A 27182-nucleotide genomic window follows, 5' to 3' on the forward strand; every position below is an offset into this window, starting at 1 on the left:
CCAATCTTCAATGTCATGATCCCACCCCTTGCACCACCCATCCCGTCAACTTTTTTTCATTGATAAAAGGCGAGTAATTGATAAAAGATCAGTTACTCACAAATTAATAAGAAGGTCTGACTGCACCAACGGAAAATAAATGCTGAAAGTAAAAGCACCAGAATCCTAATCCATGTAAAGCATAATAGGAACATAAATACCCTGAACCATTCGTCAGCATTTTTTTTTGCAGATAGTAATATAAATGCTGGTGCAGTGGTGCGTGTAGTCTGATGAAGCTCTGCAGAGGGCGGTACTGCTGCTTACTCGGAAAGAGAAAGAGAGGGAGAGGGGGGGGTAGAGAAAGGCTTTGGCGTAAAAAGTAGGCCGTCGTCTGTGGGCGTTCGTTGCTCGGGGGCCACATACCCCCTTTCCGGAAGCGCGATTGGCTGCGAGCGATAAGAAGCCTTAACGTCGAACCAATGGGCGACGGCGTTGTTAAAAAGTCCATGGAAACGTCTCGAGCCTCCCGCACCAACCGGCCTGGCAGAGCCTGAAGCCGGGGCGACGGGTTAGTTTTATTATCTCGATGTGTTATCGCATTTATTGCAGGAAAGGGCCCTTCCTTTTTTTTAAAAAAATGAGGTGTGATTTATAACTTTACACGGAGTCTTCATACGCAATGAGTACCTTTGTACCGAGCCTAGAGTTTCATGACCTTTTATTCAGTCATAACCGAATGCAAAGATGATGGTTTTATTTTGTTGCGATGTTAAACTAAAGTGGGTTTAACTTTTCATTTCTACTTAATTATTAATACATAAAAAAACTTTTAAAAAAAATACTGGTGAATGGGTCCAGATGTGCAGTTTGGATAATTACGATTTGCCTTAATTTAACACGCAGTAAAATTGAAATGGTCAAAATCAGGGGTTTACAATCTTTTTTGCCTCTGTAGGTACAGAGCTGTGTCATGGAGACACATGTAAAGCTTAAACTCCATGTTTCCATTAGTTTGCATATATCTCAAGTTGCTGATGCTGGTTGACCTTGGTGTTCTGATTTATCCGCCAGTTAGGCAACAATACTAGAATCAGGCTTTTCCAATCTTCCAGGCCCACAGAATTCAAATAGGTCAAAGCAGCAAATAGTAAGTATAAAATGGGTCTGAATTGCCTGGGATGTAAGGGCACCATTACCAAGGCTCAGAGCTTGAAGGTCGGACACCATGGTCTAAATGACAATACAATGTCAGACTGTTCAAAATGTTGATTTATTTTTGTCTAAGCGAATTGATTTGGATTAGGAACAGCTTTATTTTTTTAAATGTTAACTGCTCACACTGGAAATTTTCTACATTGGTTAATTAAAAACTTTAGACCGATCAACTTTGGTAGTAGATTGATTGGGATGGATGGTATTTTTGTGTGGGCTGGGGATAAGAGCTTACAGAGAACTTCATTATGCAGGTTTTAAAGATGCATTGGTACGCCAAAAACTTGCTATTAAGGAAAATAAAGATAGTTTACAAAGTTATCCAATTTTTACTGAAACAAAACTTTTGTATCTAAACTACTGTAGAAATCTAGTGTTGTCAAGGTCACACTTCAGAAATGGTAAACATTATGTTTAGGAAAACTGATGTAGATTGCAAACATTTTGAAATATTAGAGCTTTTTTAAACAATGAAGTACTCTTTTTCACATACTTAGTAGGTGCATATTTACTATGCAAATATTTTCTTAATTTTCATTACATGCCACATTAAATATCCTAAATATTAAAAAAAACTGAGTTTAAGCTTTGTTATTATGGGATCATTTACTTCTGATTGCTCCATCCTTAGCCCTTGGCTTCACTATATTCACTGATCGTCATTGATTTCCACATTTCCCATGTTGCTACAGCTACTTCTAGGAAGTTTGTTTTCCTCTTTTATGCTGTACACTGTTTTTGAGCTTGACAACTTTAAACTCTGTCTTAAGTTTGTCACAGACTTGGCATTAAATACCAGTCTCACATCTGAGCGTCTCTCCTAGCACCCCTTTCACATCTAGACAGGATAGAAGAAAAGGCTTGTTAACTGAGATGTTTCTTTCATTTATAACCTCTAACTTCTCTGTTGTGACCTTTCTTGTCTCAATTTTGTCAGTATTGTAGTCAATGCGCCATCTCACACGGTCTACTTCCTCCCTGTGTCCATACTGAATTTAAGATTCGTAACACTATTGTAAACAATTCTCGCCCCAGACCACAACACTAAGGAAATCCTTAATCTCTCTTCCTCTTATAATCTACAGGCTGTTAAAGCTCAATCTTAGCATCATCCAAACACTGCATTATTTTTCTCATCTCTCTTCAATCTTGATGGTTAATGCCCATAGTGCAAGGGGCACAGTTTTGTTAATAAGTTTTTTAAAAAATCCCTGTTAATGTATCCAATGCCGTGATGAGTAGTTGCTGTGCAATGCTGTTAGATGTTTAATTTTCATTATTTTTGAAATCGCCGTCACGATCTATTTATGAGAAGTAGTTATAAAAGGAGGTAAACTTAAGTTTATAGATCTTGGACTGCTTGGGACATTTTTGCTTTAAGTACTAAGAATATTTAAATTGGCTTCATTCTTTAGTGATTGACAAATTAGTGTTTGCAGTAGGGTTATGCATATTTGCCATTTTAAAATGTCAAGCTGGGAGATTTTGAGCAGGAATTTTATACTATGAAAAAAATTGAATATCTAGAATCTTCTGCAAGTAATGAGGCTTGGGTTTTAGGTATAGACTGCAAAGCTGTTTGGTCAAAAATAAGTGCTGATTTGTATATACTACCTCTGCAATTACTCGCAATAACTCTTTTGCTTCTACCTTTCAATTATGTGATTAAATTCTGCTTTGCGTTCATTGAGTAATGTGTTCTAACCACATTTGGTGTTTGGTATAGTGTAGTAATACATGTTCCAGATTTGTCTCTTGATATGTTACCTCGACCACTGTAAGGTTATTTTGCTCTAATTATTCCAGCTCACTGATTATTCTCTATGGTCCTAAAATTATGCCGTGGGGCTCTAGTCTATGAAGTAGTGTTAACCGATTTTAGTTTAAATAGGTTAACATCTCTGCCGAAATGGCAGAGATAGGAATTTCAGACTAATGTATTAACATTCAGACACTTATCCCATGGCGTAACTTTCGGGTCTTTTGTGTGCAATTGTTAAATGTCTTTCACTCACTGAATCTATAACATTATAAGTTAAAATAAGGCTGTGCATTTTCCACTTGCTGCTTTGCAGCCTCAGGAAATTAAATGGGTGGGATAGTATCCATGTGAGGGTAGATTCTTGCATGCCTTATAGAAGATGCCGATATGATGGGCACATGAACTTTTCTTATTCCAGACTTGTTATGTTTTCAGAGGGGAAAAAAAGCATGTAAAGAACTTGATAAAACAACTTATAAAATAACTGTTCTTTCATTTCCAGAAGGAGTTTGCTGATCCACTTTGACGCATATGGATAGGTGAAATTTGGTTCCAGCAGTATTCTTTCCTAGTTGGTCTGCTTCAAAGCTGCAGTGTTTTTGTTTCATTACACTGTACCAACTTGGAATTCTTCAGTGCAGTTTAAGATGGAGACGGATACTGTAAGTATATTCTATTTGGGGAAAAATTTAAAACTTACAAACATTGAGCACTATATGATGGAATTGGTAATGGTCTAAGTTGGTCACCCGGTTTATCAGTAGCTGTTCCCCCTTCAAGTTAACACTCATCTAAATTGATGGATTAACAAACTACGTAATTATTTGTTGCTTGCTTGCTTTATTTCGCCTGCATGATTTAAAACTGTTAATGGTATTTTTTGTTTGGAAACTTAATGTTTCTTGATTAGTTTTGAAAATGGTTGTGCTTCACTTGGAACTGGTTTAATGGATTAGCCCATTCTCCTCTATTTTGAACCAGTGTTGACATTCAGCCAAGGTAGATGTGATTAAAACTTTCTCATCTACACAGCTAAATTTTGAAGTGTTGTAATTTTTAATGTCTGGGTACACTTGACCTCAAATTCTCAATGAATGTGATAGCACAACACAAAGGTGGCAAAAAAGGAAAAGCTCAAACAGCTGTTATATCTATACCTATAGATAGAACACAGTCAGTGTTTTAGGCTCTTATTCTTCTTCAGAATTGAAAAATAAGGGATTAATAAAATCATAAGGTGAGGGGGAAAGGACCAAGAGTACAGAGAAGAATTACTGGTGGAATAATTATTGAATGATATAACGAGCCTGTTGCAACATCCAATAATCATTCCACTGATGCTTTCTCTTTGTATTCCCCTCCACCTCGCCTTCTGATTCTATTAATATATCTTATTTTTCATTTCTGACACTGGATACAAGTCTAAAATGTCGACCATCTGAAAGATCTACCATGTGATTTCAGCTTTTTCTGTTTTTGTTTGATTTGTGGTATTCTTTTTACGAGAAATGTGACCAAGCTTCCCACAATTCAGAACAGGCAACTTGACTTGAATATGTACCCTTTTTTCATTTTGTAAAAAAGCATTATTTCTTTATGGAAGACTGTCCTGTTTTAAATATATAAATAGAGCAATTTGTGTATGTTTGCATTCCATATCCCATTCTTGTCACTGGAAATGCAAGTATACTCTGAATCTATGTACTGTATGTTAAGGTGTATAGTCCATAAATCACCTTACTGTAAATCAAGCATTTGTCTGTGTTTCTGTATACTATCTTTACATACAAAATTTGGGGAAGTTTGTTTTAAACCAAATTAATGTACTGGAATTAATATTAATTTTGCATTCTCACGTATTGAGGACATAAAGATGGCTACTGTGGAAATGTGATGCTGGCATAGTACACTAGGGGTGATCTTTCGAGGTTAAAGTAAAGGCATGTGGTTGAAGTATGGAAAGAACTCAAAAGTGTATACTGTTAATAAACAAGTTGCTAGATGCAAATGTTTTAATTTTCAGTTCTGTTATCCATCACTTTGAATACAGAAGTTTGAAAATGGATGTATTAGAAACTGGATGTGCATCTGTGTACATGTTATAAAACATTGAAATCTCACACTTTTAGCAAATACTCAGGCCCTGGAATTTAAACAGAAGTCACTTTAAACTACACTGAAGACCAATAAAGCAATAAAAAACCTCCCTAGCCTTACCAAATCCTGATTTTTTTTTTTCCCTTGTCATCCCCCTCCAAGTTTCTTTCACTAGCTTTCACATGTGGTTTTGCTCTCCCCACTTGCTTTAAATGTCCCTCCATTGCACAATTCCCTATTCTCTCTTCCTTGTGCATACAATTAGAGTCTTGTCTCTTTGCCATTTAATATTAACCTTAAACGTGAGAGGGCTTCACCAATATAGATGCATGCAGGTTAGCTTGCTCGCTGCTGCTGTTGTGACAAGACTGTTGCTACAATGACAGTTTCACTCAGTGGAAGCTTTTTTTAAAAATGTGTCTGCTTTTAGTGATTTCCACCTAAAAATAAATAAATAAATAAATACATTTATTTTGTTTGATTTTTGTTAATTTATGCTGGGGTATGGTTCCACAAGCTTTGGCTTTCCTCTAGTACTTTATCCAAGTTGCTATTCTTCCTATTTGAATCTAGGCAGAGTGTTGACTGGGTACTAAACCACTAAGGAGGAGGGTGGGTTGTTGCAGATCACATCCAAGCCCATCCCGTCGTTATATGATGAACACGTACACTTTCTAACAGGAAAGTGGATCTGGTATCTCCATCCCCTTCCCCTGCTGCTACAGCCCAGGGGCATTGAGGGCTATTGCTGCCTCAGCTGAGATCAACTAACTCTCATCAACACACATCAGGGATCAAACGCAGGACCTCCTTGCTCTCTAAAGCTCAGTTCCACACTAGGTAGTGTACTTTCCCACACAGCCATTGTGGGAGCAATATATTTTACTCTGTACTTTCATAGGTACATGGTTCAGACATACTTTTAGCATCGATGCATGCATTTAATTCACTTAATGCTGTTGTAACATAAGCTGTTGATGTAGTTGAAGAAAAATGTTTTTGTTAACTCTTGGCTTCCTAGTTGTGTGCTTTAAATAAATTTTAAATGGGTTGAAGGTTAATAAAGCTTTTTTTCTCTTTCTTCAAAAATAGTGATATTTATATGTCTGCACTCTTCCACACAATTGAACTGTGTCTAGATTCTTTCATTAGTGAGGAAGATGTGGTAACATGATTGCTCAAATGGTATATTTTATGCCATCATTTGAAGCATCAAATTTATTTAAGACTGCTTATTGAGTTTGAGGTGTCTTCTGCCTCTTTCCAGATGTGTGGCTGTCATATTGAAAATTCACTAACTTAGATTTTTGTGTTTGTATAAAATTGTATATTATTTAAGGGGGTATGGAAGATTTTCCACTGTTTAAGCACTGAGTTATTGTGGCTATTTTTATTTTACAGATGATTCCAATATGGCAAAACAAGCCTTATGGATCTTCCCGCAGTGTTGTTCGGATGATTGGATCAAACCTCCCTTTGAAGCCATGTCCTAGAGTTTGTTTTCAGGTAATAGATGCTATTTAAATAGTAAACTTCTATATTTGTGATTCTGAAAAACTTAGTACTGGTGTATACTTTGAATTGTTTCAATAATTGGGTTAAAGTGCACAAACTTTAACATTTAGGTTGTTACTTCATTTGAGAAGACTGCATGTTTACTTCCGATATTGGTCTTGAAGCTACTGAACTATTGTGCTCAAGTTACTCAATTTCAGTCATTGGTCATATTTGAACAATACTTCATAGCATATAGGTTATCAAACTGGGTTCTATGAACCCTATGGAGCCACCTGCAAGACCCCAAGGTCATCAGATATCCATCTATCTGGGGCTGGGTATATTGCATGCCTCAAGTACTGTTTGTTGTTATATTATTTTGGTTGCTATATACTATACTAATTTAAAAATTCTCAAATAATAGCACTTTCCTTTGGGTAGCTTACACTGTCTTTTGGAAGTTGGAATGGGGGTCCCCAGCCGTGCTAACCTTTGCATGGAGTTTCAGTATTTTGATTGGTCTGCCACACTGAAAATCGTTGCCTTGTAGTAAATATACACCATGCTGGCTTTGCCCACCATTTGTTTTTGAAAAGTATGAAATTTAGTGAAGTTTTCCATTTGTAGAAGGCAAAAATAGATTTTTGAATATATGTTTCATTGTGGTAGTTGTGAATCTACAACCCTGTTGTACAGGTACCATTTCTCCTAAACTGCTTTGTAAACAAAAACCCAAACAGTAATTAATTACATTTGGAAAATGTGTTAGTGTTTAAAAGATTGAATTAGTGGGAGCTGTCTCAAGTAGAGTATTATGTATTTTATATCTGCGAAGGGTTTTTCTTGGCAATTCTCCTATTCCATCCTAAAGGTTGATTGATCTCGTGTATACAGTATCTTCAGGTGGGATGGCAGGTGATCCTGATTGAGGCTATGTCTGCTAGTGATGATGATGATGTCATTACCAGGAACCATGTGAAAAGGCTGCCTATTTTTCCTCTCCACTGTTGATATGTTTCTACAAGCTGCACTTAAAACTGACCTAACTTGCGCAACTGTGAAGGCAGCACCATTGCTGAAACTTGTGACCCGGATTTTGAAAGAGCCTTTTTTCTTGTGGAAAATGTAAACTATGTTTAGTGGATTAAATTGTGATAAAGGTCCATTTGGGCCTAGAAATTCAGGCGGGGTGCTGCAGGACTGAATTTCTAGGGCATGAGGCTTTCTTGACTCAAACTTTCTTGAGAATTTGAATTCAAATAATCGAGTAAAGTCCAAGAATAGTGGTATCTCCCTTTTTTAACTTTTATGCAACAGCTGTAGCTAATGTTTTGAACTTCTGCTTGAACGTTGTTAATTATTTACAGGATGTTTACTTCCAAGAGGGAAATGATTAGTAAAGATTTTGCCACTGTGATTCACTTCTTCATAAAACATTCCTCCAGGTGCCTGTTTAATTACTTGTCTACACGCCTTACTCTTCACGTGTAATTTGTGAGAGCACACTTTCAACAACTGTTCTGATAATTTGTCAGATCAATCAGAATCTGAGGTTTAAGCTAGTAAAAGTCCAGCCGTGCTGCAATGCACACTTGAGGGTGTGGGTAAACTCTAAGCATTGGTGCTTGCCAATCTATGCCTAAATTCTCTTGCCTTGGATAAGTGGAGTGTATCCCTACAAAAGGAGAGTGTACTTCATATTTGGCAAACAGAAACTCTACTACTGTGGATTTCACAGTAATTAGATTTGGAAACTCTTAAGCATTGACTTGCAGGGAAATTCATTACAAACACTGTGCTAATCTAAACCAAATTGATCTGACTATGAATGCAAATATAATTCTTGATTGGATAATCCAAATTTATGCATCTGGTTTCTCTAATTCTGCTTGTTTTTCTTAACTTTCCTTTTTTATGTAAAATTATGCCAAAGAATGGAGTCAAACTACCGTGATAGCTGAACATTTGAGAATAAATAGTTAAAATTCCTGGGTATAAGATAATCAGCGAAGGCAATTGGTATGCGCCAGTCTCCCAGTACAGAGTTGAGCATAATTCAGGTTCTCCATTCAAGCTGAATATATTACTATTCAGACAAAATATTTAGCCATTGTAGTGACAGAGCACTGCAAGTTGTTCAGACGATCTGGATTTGAATTGTAGTCTTAACTGGTTTATCTCCTGTGTGCAAGTTTCATTGTGTTTCTTAAAGTGCCTGATGATGGCATAATGTTCTATCCTGCCCTTACTATGTGTGTCTCATACCAGTTGATGGAGTGGTAGCAATACAAAGAAGTCAGCAACTTTTCCTCATCCTGTCCTTCTGATTGAATGAAGATTACATGAAGTCCACAAAATAGTGTATACAATGCTGGGAATCAATAAGTACATGTGACTGCCACTGAAGTTATGAAAGAACAACATTTCAGGAACACACATGGAAACAGATTGGGATGGGAAAGGCTGTGTGCGTTACCAATTTCTAAAGGTGAATTTTGTCTAAATTGCCTGTGAGCACATTCTAGGCCTAATGACCTGTGGTTACAGTACAGTGACTTCACATTTAGGATGAGGTAAACATTAATTTGAGGAATTTACACATTAACATACCATTTTGGAATGTCGCTGCATACTTCCTGAGGGTGGTGGCTGCAGTATGGAATGAAAGGTGGAAAATCCCATGGATCTAATGAAATTCATAGCTTTTTCATTCATTTGTTTGGGCAGTTCTGATGACTTCTACAATTTGAACCCTTCTTATATCATACCTGCAGTCTTTAATGAACAATTTTTAGTCAGCTTTAAATTTAAAATTTTTTTTATGGAGTAATAAAATGACTAATGGTGTTCCAAATCTATAACAATATTAATATTGGAAAGTCTTAACATAAAATGTTTTTAAACCCTCAATTTGACTCGTATGGTCTGGCCAAAAGTTTATGTTCCCATTAATGCAATCTTAACTTTATATTTCCCACAGCTTGTTCCAGGAATCACTGCAGCCGAGTCTTTAAATTCTATCCATGGAGATAGACCGGCTGTGCCAACTCTAGCAGACATTGCATGGATAGCTGCAGATGAAGGAGAAGCTTTCACCAGGATGAGGTATTCACTAATTAAGTTGCAGTTGTCATGAAGTAGTTGGGTGATATTGGCACCAACTGGTGTACTGGATTGGATTGTGTCGACCAGAAAGCACTCATCATTGAGAAAACTTGTGTTTTCTCAATGATGAGTGCTTTCTGGTCTGCCTAGAATTAGCTTGTGGATAGAATAATGTGTGATCTTGGGGATGGGATATTGAAAATATTCTTTCATGTTGGCTCTCTTTGTTCATGACTTTTATGTGCTGTTTTCTTTTCAAATATGCTATTGCTAATTTGTTCTAAACATTGTAACTTATTTATCCGTTCTTTGACTCTTAACAGACTCTATGTTTCTATATTTAAAATAAACATAATCTGTGTTCCAGTGGCCCAGACCAACACAGTTTGTCCATAACAAATGATGCAGGCATTCAAATCACTATTTTTACTAGGTGATAAACCAGCCTGGAACACTAAGTATTTCAGTCTGAATCCTTAATTTACTGGGACTGAAGTGTGGTTGCAACAGATGGGTCTCTAATTGTGTCAATTATTTTTGATTTTAAGATCACTATTATAAAGAGTTACCTTTCTGAATGACAGAATCAGGTAAATATATTTTTTATTATCATTTTCTGTTTTTTTTTGTTCATAGAGCTGATGCCAGGCCCTACAGGGAAGAATGGCACCCTACACCACTACTTATAATGCATAGAAATTCATCAGTCCCCAACTTCCGAAGGGAAGGAAGGAAACATGAAAGCCTGAAGAAGCCAGGTTTAGCTGCTCTGAACCGCACAGTTGCACTTCAAGATGAACTTAGCCGTTTGCGAGAACAGATTGCTAAAATAGTTGCTGTGCCAGAGACAAAAATGGATACTGGTGAGTTTGTGAAAATATTATCGCTCAGCACTGTAAGCAACTCATTTTAGAAAGGGAGTTTAACCTTAATTACAGTTGGAGTAAAAATATATATCTAATGCAATATTGATATGAGTGTGTTATACGTTCACTTTTTTTAATTGAGAATGTGTCCCCTGCTTCCCATCGTCCCTTGTCGTGAACAGCCTAAAGACAACCTTATTGAGATACATTGAAGTGTGTCCATTTTTTCTTTTCTGTTTCTTCTCTTTTCCCCATCCTCCCCACCATTTAACTGCTGTCCTGACTGGAGTATGACTCTGCAGACACTGAATGCTCTTCACTACAACAACATATTAAGATAATGTAGCACTATGATCCAAGTTTGGGATTAGAGCCAAGCAGGAATAGTTGGGGGGGTGGGGAGGGGAAGTCAGGGAGATGGCTAAAATTGGATGAAGAGGTAGGTATTGAGAGACTTTAAGGTGGGGAAGGAAAGGTTTGGGGAGAGAGTTCAAAATTTAGAGATGGCTGAAGGCTTTGACACCAGCGTTAGAGTGTAGGGAGGAGAGATCACCCAGTAAACCAGAGTTGGTATGGTAGAGGATGTAAGCAGGGACGTAGGGCGACTGGAGGTTGCAGAAGCAAGAGGGAATGAAGCCTTAGAGCCGGGGTTGGCGGGGGAGGGTGGGTGAATGGGGAAATTCAGTCCTGTCTTTAAAGTCCACAAGCTTTGCGGATATGATTGATATTCTGAAAGATATGAATAGGCTCAAATTAAACTCATTGCAAGGGTGAGTTGGAAATAAACATAACTTCAGCATATAATATTGTAAAAAGAGAAATTATGTAGGGTAGGGGTAGCCTGTGAGGAGCAACTGTCGTCAGTGGGGGTGGAGTATTGGCAGCCATTTGGTGGGTTCGAACAGTAAATGCAGCTGGGTGGAATTGGTCAAAATCTCCTTCATTAACAGTGGGACCGAAACATTGTTCATCTGAGAAGGGGTTGAAGACAAAAATCTTGCTCAGTAGGTAGGGGCAATTTTTAGCGAAGTGGCTAATGTTTGTTATTCCTGTGTTCCTAACATTAGGTCTGACCCCATTGTAATCGACTTGTCACAATGTTATGTTTACAGCACTATAGGATTCATTAGGATTAGCATCTTGCCTACTCTTTTTTTTATATATGTTTGTATGTGTATATAATGGATAATCTAATCTGTGCTGGATGAAAAGAGAATCTTTAATATGTTTCATTTTGTCTTTCAGCATCTGCTCCTCTTACACCAGAACTTTGTTCTCCTGATACATCGAGCATTGCCTGCTCTTTACCAGATTTTGAATCAGCATATCCTCCTTTAGCATCATTTACCATAGATGGTGATATTCCAGAGATAGACAAACCTGAACCTTTAAGTATCACATCTTTTTCCATTGCTGCATCATCAACCTTTGACTTTGACTTTGAAAATAAGGGGCAAGATGTAACGATCAATGAAGATAGTGATGACGAAACCTCCTGTCTTTCAAAGTCCACAAGCTTTGCAGATATGATGGATATTCTGAAAGATATGAATAGGGTCAAATTAAACTCATTGCAAGGGTGAGTTGGAAATAAACATAACTTCAGCATATAATATTGTAATGCTGTGAACATGTTTAACCGTGGTAACAATGCGAAGTATCGGAATATTTATAGACACCAACACTTCAGGCTGATACGGTAAAGGAACTTCCCCGCACAACCAGGTCAACCTGGCGGCAAACTTGTGAAAATAATTAAAAGATCTATGAACCAGAGGTTTCTGAGTTGATTTCCTGGTCTATGCTGAGTTAACTGATCTCAGTCAGGGTGACAGTAGGGTGCTACATTTGACCTTTGTGTCCCTGAAGCTGTAAGATGAGAGAAACAAAAGGGGGAGGGCAGTCACCTGAAATGATTATTTTGAATTTTAAAAGGGATGTTCTTTGCTGGCCAGGTTAAATCATACATGCTATAATCAAAGAAGGAGCTCTAATGGTAAGTGCTATGAATGTACTTGGCCCTAGGTGATTACTTGGTAACTTTTTTTATCTGGAGGGGAGAAGGAGAATGCAATTTTTTTTCAAAATCCAAATTGGTGTTCTCTCTGAGGTCCATATAATCTCTAATTGTTAAACTGTGAAATGGCCATAATGATGTGACATGCTCTAGGGGCCCTTGGCTTCCGCCTGCTGCCTAAAATTGCTGCTTGTGTGATCAAAGGATTCTTTCCCCCGCCACCCCACAAAACTTAAATTATTAGCTAGAATTCTGTTATTTTGTAGCATTGATACAAAAAGGTCTTGATGATGACATCTTCCAGTGCTGAAAACTTGCGTAAGATGTATTTCTCCCCGGCCCAACCGCACATGGTTCACCTTGTTTGGTAAAGGATTCTTTTTTGAGTAAATAATTTACGTATAAAAATATCTGTGGAAAGTGCTGCTTTGAAGCTTCTAGAAAAATAGAAAAACCGTCATGATGTTGTAATATCTGGTAAATGTACGGCAGGTCTCAGTAGGGAATCTCTCCTTACCATTTCCATTGTATAACAGTCCTCCCACATAGAATCATAGAATAGAATCATAGAAGTTTACAACACGGAAACAGGCCCGTCGGCCCAACATGTCCATGTCGCCCAGTTTATACCACTAAGCTAGTCCCTATTGCCTGCACTTGGCCCATATCCCTCTATACCCATCTTACCCATGTAACTGTCCAAATGCTTTTTAAAAGACAAAATTGTACCCGCCTCTACTACTGCCTCTGGCAGCTTGTTCCAGACACTCACCACCCTTTGAGTGAAAAAATTGCCCCTCTGGACCCTTTTGTATCTCTCCCCTCTCACCTTAAATCTATGCCCCCTCGTTATAGACTCCCCTACCTTTGGGAAAAGATTTTGACTATCTACCTTATCTATGCCCCTCATTATTTTATAGACTTCTATAAGATCACCCTTAAACCTCCTACTCTCCAGGGAAAAAAGTCTCAGTCTATCCAATCTCTCCCTATAAGTCAAACCATCAAGTCCTGGTAGCGTCCTAGTAAATCTTTTCTGCACTCTTTCTAGTTTAATAATATCCTTTCTATAATAGGGTGACCAGAACTGTACACAGTATTCCAAGTGTGGCCGTACTAATGTCTTGTACAACTTCAACAAGACATCCCAACTCCTGTATTCAATGTTCTGACCAATGAAACCAAGCATGCTGAATGCCTTCTTCACCACCCTATTCACCTGTGACTCCACTTTCAAGGAGCTATGAACCTGTACTCCTAGATCTTTGTTCTATAACTCTCCCCAACGCCCTACCATTAACGGAGTAGGTCCTGGTCCGATTCGATCTACCAAAATGCATCACCTCACATTTATCTAAATTAAACTCCATCTGCCATTCATCGGCCCACTGGCCCAATTTATCAAGATCCCGTTGCAATCCTAGATAACCACCTTCACTGTCCACAATGCCACCAATCTTGGTGTCATCTGCAAACTTACTAACCATTCCTCCTAAATTATCATCCAAATCATTAATATAAATAACAAATAACAGCGGACCCAGCACCGATCCCTGAGGCACACCGCTGGTCGCAGGCCTCCAGTCTGAAAAACAACCCTCTACAACCACCCTCTGTCTTCTGTCGTCAAGCCAATTTTGTATCCAATTGGCTACCTCACCTTGGATCCCGTGAGATTTAACTTTGTGTAACAACCTACCATGTGGTACCTTGTCAAAGGCTTTGCTAAAGTCCATGTAGACCACGTCTACTGCACAGCCCTCCTCTATCTTCTTGGTTACCCCTTCAAAAAACTCAATCAAATTCGTGAGACATGATTTTCCTCTCACAAAGCCATGCTGACTGTTCCTAATCAGTCCCTGCCTCTCCAAATGCCTGTAGATCCTGTCTCTCAGAATACCCTCTAACAACTTACCCACTACAGATGTCAGGCTCACCAGTCTGTAGTTCCCAGGCTTTTCCCTGCCGCCCTTCTTAAACAAAGGCACAACATTTGCTACCCTCCAATCTTCAGGCACCTCGCCTGTCGCTGTCGATGATTCAAATATCTCTGCTCGGGGACCCGCAATTTCCTCCCATAACGTCCTGGGATACATTTCATCAGGTCCCGGAGATTTATCTACCTTTGATGAGCGTTAAGACTTCCAGCACCTCCCTCTCTGTAATATGTACACTCCTCAAGACATCACTATTTATTTCCCCAAGTTCCCTAACATCCATGCATTTCTCAACCGTAAATACCGATGTGAAATATTCATTCAGGATCTCACCCATCTCTTGTGGTTCCGCACATAGATGACCTTGTTGATCCTTAAGAGGCCCTACTCTCTCCCTAGTTACTCTTTTGCCCTTTATGTATTTGTAGAAGCTCTTTGGATTCTCCTTTGCCTTATCTGCCAAAGCAATCTCATGACCCCTTTTTGCCCTCCTGATTTCTCTCTTAACTCTACTCCGGCAATCTCCATACTCTTCAAGGGATCCACTTGATCCCAGCTGTCTATGCATGTCATATGCCGCCTCCTTTTTGACTAGGGCCTCAATCTTCCGAGTCATCCAAGGTTCCCTACTTCTACCAGCCTTGCCCTTCACTTTATAAGGAATGTGCTTACCCTGAACCCTGGTTTAACACACTTTTGAAAGCCTCCCACTTACCAGACGTCCCTTTGCCTGCCAACAGACTCTCCCAATCAACTTCTGAAAGTTCCTGTCTAATACCATCAAAATTGGCCTTTCCCCAATTTAGAATTTTAACTTTTGGGCCAGACCTATCCTTCTCCATAGCTATCTTAAAACTAATGGAATTATGATCACTGGTCCCAAAGTGATCCCTCACTAACACTTCTGTCACCTGCCCTTCCTTATTTCCCAAGAGGAGGTCAAGTTTTGCCCCCTCTCTAGTCGGGCCATCCACATACTGAATGAGAAATTCCTCCTGAATACACTCAACAAATTTCTCTCCATCCAAGCCCCTAATGCTATGGCTGTCCCAGTCAATGTTGGGAAAGTTAAAGTCCCCTACTATTACCACCCTATTTTTCTTGCAGCTGTCTGTAATCTCCTTACATATTTGCTCCTCAATTTCCCGTTGACTATTTGGGGGTCTGTAGTACAATCCTATCAAAGTGATCTCTCCCTTCTTATTTTTCAGTTCTACCCATATAGACTTATCTACAGTCCATATCTACAGTTCTTATGAGTGTGCCTGTCTAAAAGACATTAACAAAGGTCATTTAGTCCATCAATCCTGCTCCTTCCACAGACCATGTTTATTAACTTCTGTAGCATGTACTCTACCCAAACCATTTAATATCCTGAAGAAAAAGTTCTGTAGGTTTCTCCCAGCAACCTCTTCTCTTCAACCCCCCCCCCCCCCCCCCACCAATGCCCAAAAGGTAAATCAAGGGAAACTCCTATTTAAACATGAAGTCTACGTTATATATCCTTGGCCTGACATTCCATGCTCCCAGCATGTTCTACATGGAATGGCTATCTTTATCTTAACGGAATATGTCACTTGACAAACATTTTAATTCAAGATCTGGACATTGTTTATATCCAGTACATATGCTGTCTTTCACCTACTCCATAGCAAAAACATTCCTATATCACTGGCACTGACATGAAAACTTCTAATATTCAGTTACATAGCACCAGGGGTCTCCAGTGGGCAAGGCTGAACTTAGATATTACCAGCAGACCTCAGCAGCAAACAGTATACCCCACCGTCTTAATAGGTATCCTAATACCGCAATTACCCATTGGCTTACAAAATGAGACTGGTTCACATTGTACAGAACATCAGTTGGTCTTTTGCAGTTTGTCATGTGCTCCTATCAGTTTGTGTTACAACCTTGCAACACATTCCAGATCATGCTTTCAATATTTACCTGCAAATATATTGCTTTACAGGAGAATGCTTAAATTTGATGGTCACTGCAAGTTTTAATTACTGAAACTATTATTCTTATAGGTCCAGGAGAGGCTCGCAGCTTTTGAGAGAGAATGACCCTTCGGTGCTTATATCGGAAGCATTGAAACGCAAATTTACTGTTCAGGACAACAGTATTTTCATGAAGGAAGACTGATCAAACAAGATTTCCAAGCATCAAGTAGTAACCCCTCTGCAAGTAAGTCAGTCTTGCCTGTATACTTTGTATCAGGATTTGGAGCCATTGTTTTACTACAGATTCTATTGCTTGAATAAAAATTCAACTGTAGTTTCCAAAATTAAGACCAGTGTGTGTTTACATGTTTAAAAAAAACTTTATATCATATTTTAAAAGATTAAAGTTGTTTATCTTCCTCTCTGTCATCTTGTCTTCCCTCCCCCCCCACCCCAGTCCTTTCCAGCCGCTGGACTAGCAGATGAAATTGTGTTACATTGCTTTATGTAAATAAGTTAGGTTACCTCAGTAAAATTTTAAAACTCCTGCTTCTCAAATCTGGCTGCTCTAATTAGGAGGAGTTCACCAGTTCTTGGCCAGATTGTCAGGTGAAATTTCCCCATAACACTGCAGTATTTTGCTTGTGAAGCAAATGGGCATCTGCTTCTAGCACAGTCATGCCTTCTGTTCTCTGACGACTAATGAAAAAAGTTGGTCACTTGCACGCGGGTGAAGATGAGCAGTGCTACTGCGGGGGGAGAAAACCTCTAAAGAGGCCAAAGAATTGTTGTTGTTAGTGCATTGTGAGAAGGAATTTGAATTAAATTATGAGTGCCCAAGATAGAGGCAACAGTTAATTTGGTGGGGAGGGGAGGGAAGGAAACTAATGGCACTTTTTTCCCTTTTGAAGTAATGGAGAAGTGGAGGTCTTGATATTTTCCTGTGGCTTTTTTGTCAAATGTATAATATATAATAGATATATTCACATTCCTCCCTTCTTTCATCCACTCCTTTCCCCCCCACCCACCCCCCCGCCCCCCCATCCCAAGTTCCTGACCTGGGAGTCTTGATGCAGACTTTAGGGTCAAACAATAGAAACATTTCATTATCCAGCACTGACATTTCTCACCTCAAATTGTTGAACATAAAAATCAAACATGTGTGTTTATTTTCTACATTTGACCAATTTATATTGGTCTGTACCTCTTTATCTTTTGATCTGTTTTTGTTTTGATTTCCTGCTAGATTTAAAACCAGGATTGAGTTGCTGGAAAACTGCAGTTATTTGGAAGGGACTGCCGTATTCCCAGCCAGTTCATTACACTCTGGATCCTGCTACTTCTGCTAAAATGCAAAGAACTTGGAACAAACATGATGTGTTGATCAGGACATACTTCTGCACACTTTGCACTGCAATATTACAGGTGGTGGAGACAAGGTTATAAATGAGGCAAGCTTGTATTTGTGCCTTGAGTAGATGAAAATTTAATATGGTGTAAAGCCTTCCTTACCTCAGATTTTATTTGTTTTGTTCTGTTACAAAGAATGAGTTGGGGGGTGGGCGCAGGGGAGACAGAAAGAGAAGTTTTGATTAATAAATAATAAGAGCAAAGTATTTTTTTCCAGTCCGTTTTGCATTCTCTCCACTGACAGTGCGTGTCCCAAAACAAGTCTCATGGATTTGCAGGAAAAATAAATTAGTGAAGGGTTCAGTTGTTTCCTTAATCTAACATTCAGAAACGATGGTGAGAGTGTCTCTCTTCACCACCATTGGTTTTGTACCCAAATGAGCAAAGCAGCTCTTGTGACCTTTGTGTTTTGAATGTCTTTCTTTTTCCCCCACCCCCCGCTAAAACTACGTAAATTGTTTCTCGATCACAAGCTAGCAGTCATGTTATGATTGGAATGCAACAGTGCACACTTAAGCTGTTATGTTGGAAACACTTTGTACAATTTTCCTTTTTTCATAGAAAAGCTGTAGTTGAAGTAGCATTTTCTTTTAATCGCTCATCTTCCTGCCCCCACCCCAAAATAGTATCCTTGGAAGAACAATACAGAACCAGTCAGTTTAGAAATTTTAAAAAGGCCCTTAACTGGATGTCAATCATAGATAAAGGGCACAAACCACCATTAGTTAGCTAGAATAGAAATCCGAAAAGTTTGATGTTGATAGGTCATATACTATCCGCACTTTGTGGACTATTCCCAATTTTAATCTTTATTGAAGCAGATATTTTGTGGGTCTGCTGAATTCAGTGTGCTGGTTGTTCTTGGCACATTTTTACTGTAGCTGGCCTAGAACCATAGATACAATTTGTGAAATTTAAATTCCATTTGTTACATTGTCTGTCAAAACGTTGTGATTATTGATTTGTAAATGGATGCTAGCCTGTATGAGGGTTAAGACACATACGAAGATGCAAAATGTAATACAGTCCTTACAGTTTTGGTAGAGTTTACGTTAGGTCACATGCTTGACATTAGTCTGCACAATTAGCAGCTCAGTACTTTGTATGTTTCAGTAAAATACAAAGTATTGCAGCAACCAGCTGTAATACAGTAAGTGCATGATATATTTGAGATCATTTAAAACACGAGCTGCATTTAAGATTGGCACAGAAAAACTATAAACACAATTCAATGTCTACATATACTCTGAACTAGAAAATGAAACCAGTGTTGTAAAAGGCTGGGCGAATTTTAGGTGCTTTTGTCAGATTGCTGAGCCACAGCAGTTTAATAAGTCTAAAACCAAATATAGCTCTTAAAGTTTTTATTTAAATACGGTACATATTCTTTCATCCCTTTACTTTCTCTCGTGTGTGCTCTCTCTCTCTCTCTCTCTCTCTCTCTCTCTATATATTGGAAATATTTACATTTGAGGTATCAGAAAGCATTCCTTTTTGATATTGGTCCATTAGCTTATTGCTGAGCACTTTGAATCACTGGAAGTCACAGAATGAAGTCCCACAGCCAACTCCCATTTAAAATCTGACTATTCTACATGGCAGGGAATCTGTTCTTGGCCAGATTGTTAGGTGGAGTTCTTCACAACAGTGTAGCTCTCTGATAGAGAGGGTTAAACTGTCACCTGTTCCTCCTGCAGTCAGGCCTCCTGTTACCTTAGTGCAGATTGATGAGGAAATATTGTCACCAGGTGAAGAGTGGTGATGTTTAGGAGAAAACTCCAGGGGGGAAAAAGGCGAAGAACTACTCTTGCTCCTGCCTTGTGAAGAGGATATTAAATCGGCATTTAAGAATTGTCTGTTCCCATTGTCGTGTAATCCACAGATGCTCCTAGGATTTCAGAACTTTGGTGGGTGTTTCCCCTTAGTCACATTGCAAGGTTCTTGCAATTAGAGCTGTGGCTACGTGACATCTTTTTTGGACCGTTTTAACAATTTGAGACCATAGATGTTTACAGCACAGAAGGAGGCCATTTGGCCCATTGTGTCAGAGCCAGCTGTATGCTAGAGCAATCCAAAACTAATCCCACTGCCCTGCTTTTTTTGTGCCATGGCTTTGTATCTTTCTCTACTTCAAGTATTTATCCACTTTTCCCTTTTTTAAAGATCAATGATTTCTCCCTCAACTTCTCCAGTGGCCAAGTATTCCATTCTCTAACGATTGTATAAAGGAATAAGACCCTAGTTATTTTTTCTGACTGAAACCGTTGCACGCTTGGCATCCGTTACTGCACTATTATGAGAGTGAATTTTTGAACTGTAGAGATTTTGATGATTGATGCCGTGAGTCAGAATGCTGCCCTTTCAATTCTGAGACGTGGGTTCAAATGAAGAGATGTGCTGTAAAAGTCCTACATGAAATGAGTCCGCTAGGCCCATTGGGCACAAATCCTCAGCACCAAACTGCCCACAATTCAGTGCTAATTTGACATTACGGGATCTGGAGTGGGAACTGGGATTAGCCTTGTGGTGTACCTTGGCATTACTCGATGTTACTACTCGTAAAAAAAAGATGGGAAAGGGGTTCCTTCTCCAGCACTGCCATCCTTGTCCTTGCTGAGCACAAAAAAATTAAAACTACACACTTTGCTTTCTTCTGTTATGCTACTTAAAATTTTAAAAATTACACTATTACATAGAATTTACAGCACGGAAACAGGCCAACCGGCCCAGCTGGTCTATGCCGGTGTTTTTATGCTCCACACAAGCATCCTCCCACCTACTTCATCTAACCCTAATTAGATTCTAAGACTTTGGGAGATGAGTAGCTCATCACAATGGATAGTGACATTTATGGTTACTGCGCATAGCAACTAGATCAATCCCACCGCCCGCCCCCCCCCCCCCCCCAAGTTTTGTTGTAACTGCAAAACCGTTTTTACCTTTTTTTTAGAAACATTATTCTAAATTTCAATGCTCATTTTTACATTCAAGTTTTGGTCCGGGGCCCAAGGAATCTGAGAACTGATCCTTCACTAAATACTTCAGACTCCTAATTAAAAATAGCTTGGGTCTTGAGAGTGTGTAACCTTGATGGGGCTGAGTACTTCAGACATGTACTATAGAGATGTTCGTGCAAATTCAAACCTATCCTGCATGTCTACAATACTTCTTCAGACCTCCCTTTTAAAAGGATGATGAGTGGGAGTTAATGTATTATTCAGATAAATTGAAATAGTTAAACTTGATAAACTGCTTTTCTAAATGTTGACTTGGAGCTATTATGCTGAGCGAAATGAACATTTAAAAGCAATAAAGGAGCAGTTCATGCATGTTTGGTTAACTATTTATTAAATTTATGCAAGAGGGATATATTGAAATGTGTGAAAAGATTTTTTTTTAAAGTTTAACTTTCTGGCTCATTTCTGATACTTCTGAAAATAACACCAATTTAAAAAAAATACAAATATTTTTGGTGAGATTTCTGTGGACTCTGACTGAACTCCATTTAGTTATGCCATAAGTATACAGCAGCACCAGCTCCTTTCCACCTGACTGGTTCTTTGGCCACTATTCCAGTACACTGTGAATTTCAATCTCTGAGGTTGGATAAGGTTTCTACTGTAACTTATCTAGAGGAGGTAGGGAGAATATTTTTAAGTAAAATCAGCTCCCTCAGTGACTCAGGAAGCCTATCCAGTGAGCAGTTGTGGTGTAGAGACCATGAAACTGCCGAGTTAGCTGATCTCAGCTAAGGTAATGGTGGGAGAGCTGCAATTGGCCTTGGCACCCCTGGTTAGGGAAGGGAAAAATTGGCTACGGGTTTTCCTGGTTATTGCAGTGACCTCTGGAAGTCAGTACATGTGACTAATGGCCACTTTTGGAATTGTGTCCCTATCGATGATTAAGGAGACAATTGTGTGTGTGGGTGGGAGGGAGGGAGGGAGGGAAAGGAGAGTTAAATCCAAATCTGACCACTGACCGAGCTTTGTTTCAATTCCCTAGTGTATAACTGACCAGCTGCTTTAATTGAAAAATAATATTATGTGTACTCATTGCACAAATAGAATGCTTAATAATGGCAATGAAGACCTTTTTATTATCTGTTATGACTACCTTGCATGAGTTTGCCATCTCCTCAGCCATGGAATGTATTCTGTTCACCTTGTAAATAGGCAGACTAGTTTTCAGCTACTTTTAGGGCAGTTATTTTCAGTACATAATGTGGTCTCCCAAACTACGTACGGTTTTCTCTTTACAAAACCTGCATTTCAATTGTTAAATATGTATCCAGTATGGTGATGTTTAAGAACAATCAGAAAAAACTGCTGGTGCTCTTTTATTTTCATATGAAAATAGGGTGGAATGTCAATTCTGTGAGTAAAACAAAACCTTTCATTTAGAGAGATGCTGTTCCCTTTATGACACCAGTTTGGGGAACTTTCACATTTCATTAATTGTCACTAAAATACTACACCCTCACAGGTCACTAATGTAGGAGAAAGATATTTTAGAAAAAAAAATTGTGATATTTGAAAGTTAATTGATATGTTTAATTCCTAATGCTCATTTCTTTCTATAAGTTGATGTGGCACAATATTTTCAAATCTAGAAATCCTTTTGGACTACAGCCTTCAACCATAAATCATCTATTTATTAGCATGGAGGCATGAAATAAGCAGCATGGGGCACTAGTGAACCAGTACAGTATTTAGCTCCGATTCATTCTTTGGTTAGAAACACTGAGATTCATTTTGCTAGGGTGTTTATTTTAAAACCTGTTGTAAAAAAAACAATTTTCATAGCTAATTTAAATTGGTTTGCTCGGACCATGTACCATTCAAGTGAAATACCTGTAATCTTTGAGCATCAGGGACTGGTATTAAAACGTGATTGAATTTTAATTTAAAACTGCAGTAACTTTTGTATGTCAGCTGAGGGCAGTATTTCACAGTAGTTTGGACAAAACTTGTCTAAGCATTGCATTCATGCAGTGGCCAGACTAAAACAACAATGCATGATTATCATAGGTACTTAAACCTATTCAAAGTTTTACTTAAAATTCCTTTTAATATTTGGATGGAAGAGCAAATGTGAAGCAGTGTAGGTTATTTCTGTCCTTTGTGTTCACTTGAATATAAATTCACTAAAGAGCTTTTCAGTTATTTTTAGCTTGTTAATTTCAAAAATTGTTTTAATCGGCGTGATCCCCTTGATGCAAATACTTTTTGTGCTCTTATTTGATCAGTATATTCTTCCATAAACATTTTCCCCCTGCTAATTTTCTCTCCTGTAGGTATGCACTCTTTTTTTTCCCCCTGGAGTGCATTTCATCAGGTGTTGGGTAACTTTCAGGCCTTGCCCAAGTGACCACTTTTCTTGCAAGTGTCAGCAGGCTATTTGACAACAGGCAGCAGCACATTCGAGTGGGAACCAGTCCTCACCTACTTTTCACGTGCACTCGGAGAGTGATCAGGAGCAGGGGCCCTGGCTGACTGACTTTTATTTTTCCTCCTTAGCCTAAGGGTTCTGAAGACCATTGCAGTGTTTATCACCTCAGCTGAGATCTGCAAATTCATCACAGATCAGGGATCCATCCTGTGACTTGCTGATCTGTAGCTCAGCTACTTGCTGCCTTAACTAAGTGATTGAGGAGCCATAAATGCTCGTCAAGTACTTTCTTTGCTGTCTCCTCCTCTTTTCCCCCCCCCCCACCCCCACTCCTGTTTTCTGCATTAATGCTAATTGGTTGTAAAACACTTTTAACTTTCCTAGAAAACTTTAATTGTTAGTGGTAGAGTTCTTGCTGTTTGTCTTAATTCTGCTTCCTGATATTTACTGTGTAAATATTGATTCTGTCTGCAATTTTGTACTTCTTGCTGGAGGTTTGAGCTCCAGGCATGGCACTGTAGCTTCATTCAGGATCACTTGTACTCAACTTGCATTTCTCCATAGTGACTAAAGGTGTATTTTACTTTGAAGAATTCATGCAAAAACTGTAATGTCTTGGTGTTGAATTAAATTTTCTTCCATCAGACTACTGGAGCCTGCTCCATTTTCCCTGTTTTTAATGCTTCCCGTTCCTTTTAGCTCTTCTCACATTCTGCTCAATGTCTCGTATATTGCTAATTTCTCATTTATTCGTCCTTTTGTCTCCTGCGTGTATCAATTCTGCTCCTTCACCATTTCCTGATCTCCCATCTTAGCACTTTACAGGTCATCCTATGTCATTGTGTGTGTTTCTCCACCACCCCCCCCCCTTTCCTTCCTATATTGCTGTTCATCTGCAATTTGTTTCAATTTTAAAGAAGGGTTCATACCTGAAAGTCAACTAACTCGTGGTTTTTTTTCGACTGATCCTGCCGAGTGTCTCCAGCATTTTCTGTTTTTGTCCCAAAGGAATGTTATACTGTTCCTGCATTCGTTCCTGTACCAACTAGCTTTTAAGGAGTGAGGAGAGGCAATATAAACTAAATGGTACAATTTTAAAGGGGGTGCAGGAACAGAGAGACCTGGGTGTGAATGCACACAAATCTTGGAAGGACAAGTTGAGAAGGCTGTTGAAAAAGCATATGGGATCCTGGGCTTTATTAATAGAGGCATAGAGTACAAAAGCAAGGAAGTTATGCTAAATCTGTTGGGCCTCAGCTGGAGTATTGTGTTCAATTCTGGGCACCATACTTTAGGAAGGATGTCAAGGCCTTAGAGAGGGTGCAGAAGAGATTTACTAGAATTGTACCAGGGATGAGGGACTTCAGTTATGTGGAGAGACTGGAGAAGCTGGGGTGGTTTTCCTTAGAGCATAGTAGGTTAAGAAGAGATTTGATAGAGGTGTTCAAAATCATGAATGGTTTTGACAGAGTAAATAAGGAGAAAATGTTTCCAGTGGAACAAGGGTTCGTAACCAGAAGTCACAGAATTAAGGTAATTGGCAAAAGAACCAGAGGCGACATGAGGGAACATTTTTTTAACGCAGAGAGTTGTTATGCACTGCCTGAGAAGGTGGTGGAAGCAGATTCAATAGTAACTTTCAAAAGGGAATTGGATAAACAATTGAAAGGAAAAAATTTACAGGGCTATGGGAGAAGAGAAGAGGGACTAAATGGATAGCTCTTCCAAAGAGCAGGCACAATGGGCCGAATGGCGGCCTGTGCTGTAACTATTCTATGACTCTATGACATTTATCTTTTATAAATGTTAGAAACTATTGTGTTGGACCCCAGCAGCCTTATGGAAGCAATGTCCCCTCCACCAACTTGCCTAAGAATTGGCCATAAGGAGTAGTTGAGGTGAATAGCATAGATGCATTTAAGAAGAAGCTAGATAAACATGAGGGAGAAAGGAATAGAAGGTTCTGTTGATAGTTAGATGAAGAGGGGTGGGAGGAAGCACATGTGGAGCATAAACACCAAATTCTATGAAAGAATTGGACCGACTAAGGGGACTGTTGTTGGGTCAGTCCCTTTGAATTGTAAACTGCTTAGTGCATCACAGGATGGAAAAAGATTATCCTTGTTCCCTTGACGGATCATGTGATTATCTCATACCATGAATAACATTTGCTAGTCGCCTGATGGGATCTCAACTGTGTTATGGGAACCTTGTAAAAGAATGTACGTAAGTCATCAAAGGCATTTTAATTTGTAATCCTTTTGTGCTTTTAATTAAAGTGGTAAATTTAGGACCCACGTCAACTTGTGCCATGTATGTTTATTTTGCATTCAACTGTGTTTTAGAAAATGAGATTAAAACAGTTGTAGAATTTTGAAATGCATTTGATGTGGTATCCCACAGGTTTTCTTAGTAACTTACTGAAACAGATTACATCTTTTGTTTCTACAGTCTCTTTTTCCATGTAATTTAGCAACATAATCACCAGATATCCTAATAAACATCAGTTTAACTTTTTCTCCCACTGACTCGTGTAAGAAGATTTTTTTTTTGTTATTGGTGCAGCCAATTTTCCCTGCTGCTCTGGACAGTGTACTGACAGTCCTTAGGTACCACACTCAAGTGGTTGCTTGTGTTTGTACCTGCACATGGCTGTTAGCAACTTTGAGCATAAGGGAGAGCATCACATCCTGGCCCAATTCTCTTTACCCAACATTCATGCATGCCCACTTTCAGCAGCAGAGTTTGCTGTTTTTCTTTCCCTCTTCCTCCACCCAAAAGTGGTGAGACCAATTCTAGTATCCCTAATATCGACACCCTTGCTGAGGTCAACTAGCTGAGTAGAGACCAGGAATTGAACCTGCGTAATAGGACTCTGGTGTAGATCCACCAACTTGTCTTAAGAATTATTTTTCTTGCTTATTGGTCAAGAAAACACTTGACCCTGAAAACACTTGTATTGAACTCACATTATATACTGAGTGTTTGTTTAATTTCAGTAGAGGAAAAAAAATGAGCTGTGTTTAAGTAATTTATTTTCTTTTAGCTTGCATTTTTCCAGTCACAAATTGTTGAAACTGAAATAATTACAGAAGGTTTTAACTAGTGCTAAGCTTGCCTCTGTTGGGCTGCAAATATTATACCTCCAAACAGCGTTCCTAATCACTTCAAATCAGTGATTTAAATTCCCTGATCTTGCAGAATTATAGAGGCTGCCAAGATGCAGTAAATGTACTGGTCGACACTTGATTACAAGCATGACTTATGTCGTGGTTTTCTTTCTTGTAGAAAACTGCGGGAGATTTGCATCGTGTGTTTTCTGCAATCGGGCTTATAAATGTGGTGCATCACATGGTTTGCAGGCCTGTCTAGCTTCATTTTTCTTAGAACATTTTTATTTTTCAGTCATAAAAATATTGGAGATGTGGGGGTGGGTGAAGAAGGCTATTTAACTGGGTGGGGGCTTTGGAGACAGGAGGTCATTTGATGAAACCTCCAGAAATATGTCCAACCAGAACTGGCAACCCTAGAATAAGGATATATTTTCTCCTATCTGTCCATATTTTATGGTTATTGTACTGAGATGTTAAGAATCATTTAAAAAAAATTAAGGAACCATATAGAGCAGCAGTAAAGGCACTAGTCCTCCATGCCCCAAGCTTAAGCAGGGTAAAATCAGCCAGGATGCACATTCCTGATTGCTAACCAGGGACCCCTACCGGAAAGTGCACGTGTGGATGTTGGCTGATGGCAAGATCAGACTTGAAAGTCCCTGAATGATCACTCCGATCAAATGGTCAGACTATTGGTGCAACCTCCAAAATGCTTTGCATGGAATGGATCAATTCCATCAAAATCCACTGAAAGAATATTGAAAGTCAATATGCCTAAAGGTTAAATCAAAAGTGACCTGAGTGCCTGCTCCCTGCAATGCTCAGCTGTTTAAAGTGCCGATAATCCATT

At 38.9% G+C, this 27182-nt stretch overlaps 2 protein-coding genes across 7 annotated transcripts in view; one reads left to right on the top strand and one right to left on the bottom strand.

Moving 5' to 3' along the window:
- The window catches only part of si:ch211-15d5.11 (nuclear receptor coactivator 7), an 87629-nt gene extending 87300 nt beyond the window's left edge, over positions 1-329 (bottom strand). For 3 of the 5 annotated variants that reach the window (XM_068006769.1, XM_068006765.1, XM_068006766.1), the window contains exon 1: positions 101-329. The gene's annotated coding sequence lies outside the window, so the exon portion shown is untranslated. The remainder of the gene's footprint in view (positions 1-100) is intronic. The other 2 variants (XM_068006768.1, XM_068006770.1) reach the window with 2 other exon arrangements.
- mtfr1l (mitochondrial fission regulator 1-like) lies at positions 324-21158 on the top strand. Of its 2 annotated transcripts, none has more exons than XM_068006772.1 (8): positions 324-550; positions 3459-3618; positions 6455-6559; positions 9531-9655; positions 10292-10518; positions 11767-12100; positions 16509-16665; positions 17668-21158. In XM_068006772.1, the coding sequence occupies exons 2-7, from the start codon at positions 3604-3606 to the stop codon at positions 16621-16623; spliced, it is 921 nt and encodes a 306-aa protein (XP_067862873.1). In that variant the 5' UTR covers positions 324-550; positions 3459-3603; the 3' UTR covers positions 16624-16665; positions 17668-21158. The 2 variants fall into 2 exon arrangements, with proteins under 2 accessions (XP_067862873.1, XP_067862874.1); XM_068006773.1 differs by lacking the exon at positions 324-550 and adding an exon at positions 626-761.
- Positions 21159-27182: the final 6024 nt, after the last annotated feature.

Source organism: Heptranchias perlo, chromosome 26 (genome assembly GCF_035084215.1).
Source record: "Heptranchias perlo isolate sHepPer1 chromosome 26, sHepPer1.hap1, whole genome shotgun sequence".
In the NCBI taxonomy this organism is placed as follows: domain Eukaryota; kingdom Metazoa; phylum Chordata; class Chondrichthyes; order Hexanchiformes; family Hexanchidae; genus Heptranchias; species Heptranchias perlo.